The sequence below is a fragment of the Salvelinus namaycush genome, chromosome 12 (assembly GCF_016432855.1).
Source record: "Salvelinus namaycush isolate Seneca chromosome 12, SaNama_1.0, whole genome shotgun sequence".
NCBI lineage: Eukaryota > Metazoa > Chordata > Actinopteri > Salmoniformes > Salmonidae > Salvelinus > Salvelinus namaycush.
In genome coordinates, this window is record NC_052318.1 from 19,482,810 (window position 1) to 19,495,828 (window position 13,019).

The 13,019-nt window shown below is 42.1% G+C and overlaps 1 protein-coding gene across 1 annotated transcript; it reads left to right on the forward strand.

The window, feature by feature from the left end:
- The first annotated feature begins 2,575 nt into the window (after positions 1-2,575).
- LOC120056487 (myb/SANT-like DNA-binding domain-containing protein 2) lies at positions 2,576-12,802 on the forward strand. The gene is made up of 4 exons (XM_039004661.1): positions 2,576-3,026; positions 10,341-10,596; positions 10,940-11,006; positions 11,210-12,802. Exons 1-4 carry the CDS (start codon positions 2,586-2,588, stop codon positions 12,159-12,161), a joined length of 1,716 nt encoding a protein of 571 aa, XP_038860589.1. The 5' UTR covers positions 2,576-2,585; the 3' UTR covers positions 12,162-12,802.
- The last annotated feature ends 217 nt before the right edge of the window (positions 12,803-13,019 follow it).

The window sequence follows — 13,019 nt, forward strand, 5'->3', positions numbered from 1 at the left end:
TCTGTCCCCATATGAGAACCCTTTTGGGTTCCAGGTAGAACCCTTTCTGTGTCTAGGTAGAACCCTTTTGGGCTCCATTCCACAGAGGGTTCTACATGGAACCAAAAAGTGTTCTCCTTCGGTGATAGCCAAAGAACCCTGTTGGAACCCCTTTCTCAAAGAGTTTAGCCTGTTAAGTTTACACCATTTCATTCTGTACTCAAACATATGCCTGTTATTCAAGATAACACGCAACATAGCACCACTAGGATCTACCTTTGAAGGTTTTCACCAACCTCTGCCCAGACTTAAATAGCAGTGTTCCAAGAACCTCCTCCAGGGGTGACTGTAGTATCCTCAAACGGACAAAACAGGGTTCTTTGGCTATCACCGAAGGTGAACACTTTTTGGTTCCATGTAGAACCCTCTGTGGAATAGAGCCCAAAAGGGTTCTACCTAGACACAGAAAGGGTTCTACCTGGAACCCAAAAGGGTTCTCCTATAAAGACCCCTTGGGATCTAAAATGACACAAGAGGGCACCCCACACTCATTTTGGATCCCAAGGGGTCTTTATTTTCATACTGTATGCTCTCACTCTCATCCTTTGCCATCTTCTCATGTATTTTATTGGAACTTCATCCATCCATCCATCCACACACACACACACACACACACACACACACACACACACACACACACACACACACACACACACACACACACACACACACACACACACACACACACACACACTGTAGCATATTGTTTACATTTCTCACATTTTAGGCATCCAGCTTTGGCCCTGGATGGATCATGTTGCAATGAGATGGGCACAGAGGTATGTATGTACAGTGCTTTTCAGTGTGGCGGCAAATTAATTGAACAGGAGAAGAGGATGTGGTTGCTTGTGGAGGGAGAGCAGTGTGGGTGGTGGGTAAAACAGCTACAGTGATGCTGATTGGTTGCTCTGGCTCATCACTTCTTGACTAAAAGAAAGATAGATTTATAAATTAGTTTGACCTTGCCATAGTTCAACAGCTGAAAAGACTTCATTAACATACTCCCAGAGATAGCAAGACATTCAGTATTCACTGAATGAAGTAGCCTACCCATCCCCACTTACAATTTCCTTCATCAATGAAAAAAATTATACTATAGCACATTCAATTACATTATTATTGTAGACTATAAGTTACTCCTTTATCTACCTTGTACAATATCGTAATCATTGAATGAAGTAGCGTACCCAACCACATTTACCATTTCATTTATCAATTAGATAAATAATACTAGCACATACAGTTACATTATTGTAGAATAGGCTACTCCTGTATCCACACTGTATTAGGATACCGTTATGATTTCCTTGTTCTTGACAGGCATGATTTTAAGGTCTTCGATCAAAGTTGTATGTTGTACCTCATTCCCTTCAGTGAAAAGTAGTTATTCATCCCCCATTCAATTCAGTTTTAGTGTGAATGTGTAGGTCTAGTGACAGTGGACAAATAAACCCATAGCTCCAGCACACAATGGCATGTAAGGGTATTACACCAATAATCATCAAATTACGTTATTATTGTGCACTAGTCTACTCCCCTATCAACACAGTAAATAATATTGCCTACGTGCTTTCGACAATGCGTTACAAACTCAAATAAATCAAATTTGCCTTATCAACACAGTAGGCCTAAATATTTACTAACGATATCACAACTTAAATATAGCCTACTTACTCCTCAATCAGATCAAGGACATCTTGGTAATTATTTTCATAGTCTCTAAGGCAACTATCTGGGTTAGACACTAAACAAGTCCCATGCTTGTAAAAAAAAACAAATAAATGTCTGTGGCGTCTCCGAGCTCTCAAATACCGTGCCGTCTCTCACTTTATGAACGGTCACTGCTATCCGGACTCCTTGGGACGTCCCTACACTGAACCCTAAACTATAACACTAAACTTAACCATTTTACATTTATAGTTGATTGAGGTAGGGACATCCCAAAGACTCCGAATAGCACGGGTCCTCTGGGAAAGCCTATGAACTCCTCTATTCGACTGAAAGCCGTGGAGAAACTCCTATTGATTGTCTGATGTAGGCTACTGAGAACTAGTAACAACATAATCTGTGATTGGCTAACAACATTTAGATCTGTATACAGAAAGATAAGATAACATACCATGTCATGAGGTGTTTAGGGAAAGACAGATTACCTATAGATTGGACATAATCTTTTCTAGGCAATTAGCGATAACAGAAAATACACAAGCCGTATGCTACACTATAGCTCAAGATGGCTACTTCGGAATGTCGGCTTCCATGGGAAAAATTGTAAGTTTCTAACATTTATGGTTGAGATGTAATTAATATAAATATAAACTATGCACCTTATGACTTTCATTAACACGCAGGCGTCAGTAAGGCATTGGTATCATGTCCTGTCAGTCAGACGTTCAATGGTAAGCGACAGCCACAAGGTGGTACGGTTGCCTATGCTTAATTCTGGCACATATCACCCCCCATACATACAGAAGACGTATATCACATCCCCTTCCCTTTTGACGCCTGCTACGTTAGGCTACCCTCCCCTTAGCAACAGAAGAAAGATGGCGGCGCCCTGTAACTCTAATCATTCTCCCGAGATATCGACGCCGTTAAAGATGCCGAAAACAGAAGTTCCATCACCAGAATCAGAGGATTTGAGTGACAGCAACCAATATCATTCCAATCCCTCCACACCTAATCGATTCTCGCCTCTCAACGTAGGTATGACGATTTCTGGGAGCGCAGGCCGAAGTGGATCGGCCTTTGCCTCAAATAGCTTCACAGCTTGCCGAGGGATGTCGTGGACCCCATCCGAAACAAACGCCCTTATTGCGGTGTGGGGCAATGAAAGACTGACGGAGGCACGAATGCAGCAATTGGAGGTTGCAGGCACCGTTTTTTCTGGAAAGGCCCCTGGTCCCGCAATGTACGAGCGGGTCTCACGAGCCCTAGCAGAGCTCGGCTACGAAAGGACCCCATCCCAATGCAGGGAGAGGATGAAGGTAATGGGGGACAGAGTAAGCATGTTCATCTATCACATAGGTAGTCATCTGTCAGCTGCTTACCACTCTTCGTAGGCAGTAACTTCGTGCTATGTTCAATCATGTAATGTTAACCAGGGATGTTGTCAGTGTTACAGTAGCTTCCTAGCGTATGCCCATTGACTAACTAACGTTAGCTAGCAAGCTAGCTAGTAATATGTAGCTTGCTAATGTAACGATTGAACCCGTAGGTACGTTTTAAAACATTCAGCACATTGTCAAGCTAGCACGTAGTTGATTTTAGCAACGCTGTTGTATTCACATACACTAACGTCACTTTCAGTTGTATTGGGTTGCACAACAACAGTCCGTGGGAAGCCTTACTGTGCCTGTGTTGTGGGCATGATGGTTGGTCCTTATGACGGGCGATTTGTGACAAAATATGTAATAGATATTATTAAACAGACTTTCCAAACGTGGGTCTGTTGTAGACAGTGCACGACTTTTGTTTTGACATCAGGTAAGCAGACAGGAAGTGTGCCTGCAACAGACTAGAGGCAACGATTTTTATAACTAACCCAAGATAGACCAGAGCCTGTCGTTTCCAAAGGGAGAAAATTAATCATAGTGGGCAGAGCCAAGCACGAGCTAGGGAGGTCCTATTGGCACATTCTAGCATTTATTTATTTGCATATTTCTGTTAGGGAACTAATGGAAATATGCACTACTTCTTGCACTACTTATAAACAACAACATTTTGGGGAGAAACTTTGGCAAAGGGTAAATTCTACAAAACACAGTCCACTCCTTTTGTTACAGATTTTAGTTTTGGACACAGACAACTGTATGGAGATCAAATGGTTCATCGATGAGAAAATTAGCAGGATGTTGGCCAAAATCAATCTCGCTCCATCTTCTCCCACTGCCGGCCAATGGGCTTCCTGTCATCACTTTGTAGTGAGTGGAAACGCCAAGAACAATCAGCCCTGAACCCGAATGGACCCTACTACAACCAGACCTAGACTCAACCCATACCCTAACGGGTTTGACCCAAGTGGCAACTTTATTTTTTTATCAGCGAACTTGCTCTTCTGGTTAAAGAATATGTTGGCTAGTCCTTAAATCAGTCAATAAATTCACCTTATTAGCATAAAATAAATATGAGCCGCGGTCGGGTCCACTCGGATCTATCAGATCTGGGCCCAAGGGAAAGTTAGAATTTTGAACCCGGACTCGCTCAGGTCCCGGGTCGAGCCTCGGGTATTCAGGATTGAGTGGACCTCTACAACAGACCCACGTTTGGAAAGTCTGTTTAAGTGATAGTGCCCTCGAAGCCGGTGTTTGGAGGATATATTGGCACGGGTGTTGTTCGGCCTGAGACGAAGTCGAAACACCAGCTTCGAGGGCATTATCAATTTCATATAACAACATGTTCAAATAATGATTGACATATTTTCATAAACTTTTTATTTTAATGAATTTATACATACTATTTCATCCTTCCACGAGATATAGTCCCGACACAAATCTAGGGTTTCTATTGATGCCGGCTGGTCATTCATTTTAGTCTTTTTGTTTCATATCTATGTACGCAACCCTACGGAGGTCCAGAGAGGACATATGAATTAAAAAAGTATTCCCTTGTTATGTCGATCACAACTTATTTATCTCATGATCACTACATAACAAAAGTTGTTTTGTCGAGATCGTAAGATCATTTTCTCGTGATCACGGCATAATAATAAAAATTATAGATATATATAGAAAAGACACCAAGAGACACCAAAAATACTATTTACACACTTCATATATACAGTACCAGTCAAAAGTTTGGACACACCTACTCATTCCAGTGTTTTTCTTTATTTTTACTATTCTACTACATTGTAGAATATTAGTGAAGACATCAAAACTATGAAATAACACATGGAATCATGTAGTAACCAAAAAAGTGTTAAACAAATTGTTTAAAGTAGCCAACCTTTGCCTTGATGATAGCTTTGCACACTCTTGGCATTCTCTCAACCAGCTTCATGAGGTAGTCACCTGGAATGCATTTCAATTACCAGGTTTGCCTTGTCAAAAGATAATTTGTGGAATTTTTTTCCTTAATATGTTTGAGCCAATCAGTTGTGTTTTGACAAGGTAGGGGTGGTATACAGAAGATAGCCCTATTTGGTAAAAGTCCATATTATGGTAAGAACAGCTCAAATAAGCAAAGAGAAAATACTTTATTACTTTAAGACATTACTTTAAGACATTATTATTAAGATATCATTACTTTAAGACATGAAGGTAAGTCAATCCAGAAAATTAAGAACTTTGAAAGTTCTTCAAGTGCAGTCGCAAAAACCATCAAGCGCTATGATGAAACTGGCTCTCATGAGAACCACCACAGGAAAGGAAGACCCAGAGTTACCTCTGCGGCAGAGGATACGTTCATTAGAGTTACCAGCCTCAGAAATTGCAGCCCAAACAAATGCTTCAGAGGTCAAGTAACAGACACATCTCAACATCAACTGTTCAGAGGAGACTGCATGAATCAGGCTTTCATGATCGAATTGCTGCAAAGAAACTATTACTAAAGGACACCAATAAGAAGAGACTTGTTTGAGCCAATGAGACACAAGCAATGGACATTAGATCGGTGGAAATCTGCTCTTTGGTCTGATGAGTCCAAATTTGAGATTTCTGGTTCCAACCGCTGTGTCTTTCTTCAACGCAGAGTAGGTGAACGGATCTCTGCATGTGTGGTTCCCACGTGAAGCATAGAGGAGAAGGTGTGATGGTGTGGGGGTGCTTTGCTGGTGACACTGTCAGTGATTTATTTAGAATTCAAGGCACACTAAAATAACATGGCTACCACAGCATTTTGCAGCGATACACCATCCCATCTGGTTTGCGCTTAGTGGGGCTATCTTTTGTTTTTCAACATGACAATGACCCAACACACCTCCAGGCTGTGTAAGGGCTATTTGACCAATAAGGAGAGTGATGGAGTGCTGCATCAGATGACCTGACCTCCACAATCACCCGACCTCAGTGTGTGAAGTGAAGGAAAAGCAGCGAACAAGTGCTCTGCATATGTGGGAACTCCTTCATGACTGTTGGAAAAGCATTCCAGGTGGAGCTGGTTGAGAGAATGCCAAGCGTGTGCAAAGCTGTCATCAAGGCAAAGGGTGGCTACTTTGAATAATCTAAAATATGAAATCTATTTTGATTTGTTTAACACTTTTTTTGGTTAATACATGATTCCATATGTGTTATTTAATAGTGAAGACATTGAAACTATCATTCTACAATGTAGAAAATAGTACAAATAAAGAAAAACCCAAACTTTTGACTGGTACTGTACATATTCATATTCTTATATACAGTACAGTTAAATTAGATCTTTAGAAAGAGGAGAGGTGCTGTGATAGAATGTTTTATTTCATCTGTTTTTAAAGCTAAACTTTCTTTTTGCCATCAGTAACCTCTGGTGGCAGAGCATTCCATGATGTCATGTATATAAATGAACAATGCATTAAATCTTTTTTGGTTTGGGTACAGTGAAGAAACCAATAGTGGCCTGTCTGGTGGTGGATGTACAGTGCATTCGGAAAGTATTCAGACCCCTTCACATTTTCTTCTTTTTTTTTTTACATTACAGCCTTTTTCTAAAATGTATTAAATTAATTGTTTTCATCACTCTACACACAATACCCCATAATGACAAAGCGAAAACAGATTTGTAGCAATTTTTGCAAAAAAATAACTGATATCAAATCTAATTTTATTCGTCACATGCACCGAATACAGTGGAATGCTTACTTACGAGCCCCTAACCAACAATGCAGTTTCAAAAAAATACGGATAAGAATAAGAGATACAAGAAATTTAAGAGCAGCAGTAAAATAACAATAGCGAGACCATTTACAGGGGGGGTACCGATACAGATTCAATGTGCGGGGGCACCAGTTAGTTGAGGTAGTATGTACATGTAGGTAGAGTTATTAAAGTGACTATGCATAGATGACAGAGAGTAGCAGTGGTGTAAAGACGGCGGGGCGGGGGCACTGCAAATAGCCATTTGACTAGCAGTATATCCTTCGCGTTGGGCTCGTCAGAGTCGTGAAAGGAAAAAAAGGATTCTGTTAGTCCGTGGTGAGTATTCGCAGTCCTGATGTCTACAAGTTATTTTCGGTAATAAGAGACGGTAGCAGCAACATTATGTACAAAATAAGTAAAAAAAGTAAGTTGTAAACGAAACAAAAAATACAATCGGCTGGGGGCATGTAAAACGTCTGCCTTCTTCTCTGGCGCCATCTTACAATAATCCATCATAACTTATTTACATGAGACTCAAAATTTAACTGAGGTGCATCCTGTTTCCATTGAAAATCCTTGATGTTTCTACAGCTTGGCTGTAGTCCACCTGTGGATAAATGCAATTTGTTGAACATGATTTGGAAAGGCACACAACTGTCTATATAAAGGTCCCACAGTTGCCAGTGCATGTCAGAGCAAAAACCAAGCCACGAGGTCGAAGTAATTATCTATAGTGTTCCGAGACAGGATTGTGTCGAGGCAGAGATCTGGGGAAGGGTACCAAAACATTTCTGCAGCATTGAAGGTACCCAAGAACACAATGGCCTCCATCATTCTTAAGTGGAAGAAGTTTGGAACCACCAAGACTCTTCCTGAAGTTGGCCGCCCGGCCAAACTGAGCAATAGGGGGAGAAGGGCCTTGGTCAGGGAGGTGACCAAGAACCCGATGGTCACTGACAGAGCTCCAGAGTTCCTCTGTTGAGATGGGAGAACCTTCTAGAAGGACAACCATCTATGCAGCACTCCACCAATCAGGCCTTTATGGTAGAGTGGCTAGACGGAAGCCACTCCTCAATAAAAGGCACATGGAGTTTGTTATTTGCCAAAAGGCACCAAAAGGACTCAGACCATGAGAAACAAGATTCTCTGGTCTGAGGAAACCAAGATTAAACTATTTGGCCTGAATGCCAAGTGTCACGTCTGGAGGAAACCTGTTTCTCAGCAGCAGGGACTGGGAGACCAGTCAGGATTGAGGGAAAGATTAACAGAGCAAAGACAGATCGTTGATGAAAACCTGCTCCATAGCGCTCAGGACCTCAGACTGGGGTGAAGGTTCACCTTCCAACAGGACAACGACCCTAAGCACACAGCCAAGACAACGCAGGAGTCCTTTAGGACAAGTCTCTGAATGTCCTTGACTGGCCCATCCAGAGCACGAACTTGAACCCGATCGAACATCATTGGAGAGACCTGAAAATAGCTGTGCAATGACACTCCCCATCCAACTTGACAGTGCTTGAGAGGATCTGCAGAGTAGAATGGTAGAAACTCTCTAAATACATGTGTGCCAAGCTTTCCAAAAACCTGTTTTTGCTTTGTCATTATAGGGTTTGTGTGTAGATTGATGAGGGGGGAAAACAATTTAGTCAATTTTAGAATAAGGTTGTAATGTAACAAAATGTGGAAAAAGTCAATGGTTCTGAATACTTTCCGAATGCACTGTAAATTGCTGAGGTAGTCACTTTTGAGTACACAAGCTCAAGTACACAGTACAAATATCATAAAAAATATATATTTCATGATGTAATTACTATTCAACAAAACTGAATAAGCCTTGAAATGACTTATGCTTTCTAAATATAGCATAATGAAATTATAAAACAAAGATTTCACCTTCCGTATAATTGTAAAACACATATTTGTATGTTTAGTGTTAGAGGAAAAGTACACATTTGTAAAGGTCTCTCTTGATCAAAACGTCTTCCCCAATCACTGTGAACGTTTCACAGAGCCTTAGCTTGGCTTCCTGAACTCGTTAGGAACTTGCCTTTCACCTCATATTAATCTTGTCCATCAATGACAAACTATTAATTATTTTTGATTGATGGCTATAAATCAATCTCTGAATTGCAGTGCTTTGTCAGTGGCTGTGATGTAGGGTTCAGCCAGGAGTTGATGGATAGTTGGAAGAGTGAACTAAATGGTAGGAGGGATATCCCATCTCCAAGTGGTTTCAGATCCTACGTCACACAGGCTCAAAATACTACTGTGTCCGTTGGAACCATGGCTATCGCTCAATGCAAGCCATTTCGATCTACAGTGTCCACAGCCCGATTTATAAGCAAAAATGTTGGTCGGAACCGGTACCAGAACCACGCAGGTCCCCTTACATCTAAGAGGTGCTCCAAAGTCTTTTCCCATAGTTTTTTTAATGTAATTTATCTTGTTTTGGTAAAATAATGTCTTCTTTTTTTGGTTTAGTTGTGGGGGCTCTAACAGTTCTCAATTAGTTACTTAACGGGTGAATGTTTGTCAACAGTTGGCAAGAATAATTTTACAAATACTCCAAGTGCTTCATCTGGATTCTCCTCCTTATACACACCAGACCAAAATAAATATTTTACATCTTCAACAAAAGAGTCCTGAGAAAACATTTTGTATGATCTTATAAATAACTTTAGGCCCTGCCTTTGGTACTTTGGCTTTCCTTATTATTGCCACAATATTATGTTCACGACAGCCAATGGGAACTGATATTGCTTTGGAGGAAAGCTCTGCAAGCATTGGTGAAGATATGATCAATACAAGTGGATGTCACAGATCCAACACTTTTGGTATACACTCTAGTTGGCTGAGTGATAACCTGGGTCATGTTACAGGCGTTAGTCACAGTAAGAAGCTTCCTCATGAGAGAACAACTAGATGATAACCAGTCGATGTTGTTGGATTGCGCAGTGAGATGGAACAGTAAATAGGTATTTCAACATCATAGCCTTGTGGAATTGACACCAGGTAGAACGCGGTTTAATCCAATCAGCATCCACGATTAGGCCCGCCTGTTGTATATTTAATACCATCCTTTTCCGTTCCGTTTCTTCCCGTCATAATGAGCAACCGTCCTGCCCACCGGCACAATAAGTTGTAATGGAACTTCTGGCTTCCCATGGGCTATTTTTGTGCAACCCAATACAGTTGAAAGCAACGCTAGTGTATGTAAATACACCCATATTGCTAAAAGCACCTAGATAGCTAGCAGGTAAGCTGACTGGAAGTTTGCAATAGGGTGCTGAATTTTGCATCTAGTGCAATTGTAGAGAATAAAATATCCTCAGCTATTTGCATTTCAAAGCAAATAATTTCTGTAAATGTATGTAGCCATTCATTCATCTTGATCCCAGTCCTTTTGTGGGTGACTATGCCGTCTCTGGTGTATTTGTGGCATTGGATAGGCCTATAGCTAGTCTAATAGCTAACACTAACTTCAAGATCTTCCTCTGACGTTCACACACCCATTATGACCCGCAGACGCTGCGCCGGTGCTATAGCAGAGTGAAGGAGCATGGCGTCGGCAAGAGGAAGAGTAGCTACTCCATCGAGCAGCTGGAAAAGGTGTTTGGCCAGGGAGGCTGGGACTCCCAGACGTGTGCCCCCGTCCTCATCAACAGTAGTGGCCTGTACCAGGAGATGGAGTCTGACGGCAGCACTATGGAGGACTTCTCCCAAGAAGACTGGTGCAACCAGGTGCTGGCCTCCGCCTTCCAGGAGGGAGAGATGGAAACTGGTGAGTGGTGGTGATGACAAAAGCAAGCAATAGGGAAGGGGTCAGCAGACTTATTTTTTTGTTAAAGTTGTAGGTAGACTATCCAGGGAACTGGTAGTTCTTATTAGGGGTAGCTATGCCTGCATTGTTGGTTAAGGGCTTGTAAGTAAGCATTTCACTGTAAGGTCTACACCTGTTGTATTCGGCGCATGTGACAAATAACATTTGATTTGATTTAGTATGCAGGCTCTTCCTTCACTCTGTCAAAATGAATACTGTAGGAGTAATGAGCATATATGCCTGTCAGGGTAGCGTTTGATGTGTTAATTTGATGATAAAAAATACTGTTCCTTTATTTCTTCAGAGGAAACACAGCCGCCAAAGAATGCCAGTGTACTGCAGCTTCGACCTGAGCCCTCGGAGCAAGTTCAGTATGTGTTTTTGCCATAGAATTAATGATACCTGATAACAGTACATGGATACAAGGTCAAAATAAATGCTTTTTACTGCCAATATGTTATTGAAAACAAATCACTGACAAAGACTTCATAAAAATGTATCATCTGTTCTCATTACCAACCCTCCACTGGTTCCAACCTCATCTTGACCGTTCATGTATTTCTGTCCCTCTCAGGAAACAGGAAGTGATGCAGAATGTGGTGCGCATCCTGGAGTCGGTACAGGTGAAATGGGAGCACTTTCAGACGTGGACCGACTTCTCCAGATTGCACCTCTCCAACAAGCTGGCCATCTTTGGCGTGGGCTACAACACACGCTGGCACGAGGACGTCTGCTACCACTACGCCGAGATCAGCTCCCAGGTTCCCCTGGGAAAGCGGCTGCGCGAGTACTTCAATCCGGAGAAGGCAGAGGGCCGTGTCATCATGACCAAAGTGCAGAAGATGAACTGGAAGAACGTTTATTATAAGTTCCTGGACATCACCATTAGCGAGGCGCGCTGCCTGGAGCTGCACATGGAGGTAGACTGGATCCCAATAGCCCAGTCAAGGGTGACGGGCTGTAGCAACGGGGCCTCCCAGTACCTCCTACCCGGGGGAATCCCTAAGACTTATGGCCTTTATGCCATCGGTTACGAGGAGGTGTCAGCGGAGACAGACTACATAGGGGAGGATGAGGCCCCAGACTCTCCGCTGCAGCACCAAGACTCTGACCAGAGCTTGCCTCTCTCTGGATCGTCGGGCTCTGGCGGGTCTGGGTTCGAGAGTGTGGTGGGCCCGGGTGGGAGAGTGGGGGAGGGGGAGAAGACGGGGGCCAAAGTGACCTACTGCTACCTGGGCATCGCGGAGGAGAGGACCCTACAGCAGTGTCTGTTCCAGCACTTTCAGAGCTCAGGCAAGCACTACAGCCGCAGGCAGCCCTCGGCCGTCACACGCTTCCTCCAGGGGAACTGCAGGGGCACCGGGCAGCAAGCCAGGGAAGAGGGCCTCTCCATGGGCCCTGAACGCTCGGCCATTTACATCAAATTTATCGAGGTGGAGCTAGATTTCCTCTCCGCTGGCTCCCTGGTGGAATGTCTAGAAATTGCAGTTGGTTACTCCTTAAAGTACAACAAAGTGACGTTGTAACGTATGTTGTTTCGATTCCCATTGACTGAAGGATTGAAAGAGGGCCAGAGGGACATGCAGTATCTCTTTCCCCCAATTTAAGTGCAGACCTGAGTTCAAATACTATTTGAAATAATTTTGAGTACTTAATCTGGGCTTGATTGAGCTTGCCTGGGACAATGGAAACAATAGAATAGTCGCAAACTGCAAACCCCACCGACCTGACACTCCAGGCAGGACAAAGCAAACACCCAAAAATATTTGAAAGATTTAAAATAGTGTTTGAACCCTGGTCTGTATACACGCTATCTTATCAGGGAATGTGAGAGGGAATGGCTAGTGCTGGATGCATTTCCCTACCTCGAGGATATAGCAGTGGATATATATTAAAAGATTGTGTGTGCGCTTGTTTAAAAACTGCCTTTACATTTCTTAGACTTTGGATGTCTATCTTCAGGTCTAAATTGCCACATAAAGATCCAGGGGTAAAGATCATGTAAGGAATGTGAACTAATTGAAAAGAGGACCTAAAGGGGAAATATGAATAAATATATAAAATATTGAAGATCTCTATATAGAAATATATATTTAAGAATATATATTGATGTTGTCAAGCATTCCAGTATTTGCAAATATATGACATTCAAAGAAGTATGTTAATGTTTTGGTGTTTTATTATATATATATATATATATATATATATATATATATATATATATATTTTATTATTGGTTAACAGTCTTTGAGTAATATTGTTTCCAGGTCACAGTCTTGTATGTTTACATGTTTAGAAAAAACAATAAACGGGGCACTGACCGTCATTTGCCACTCACCAATTAGTTTTAGGTTCCGGTGTGCTCATTTGTGGGTGTTGGGTGT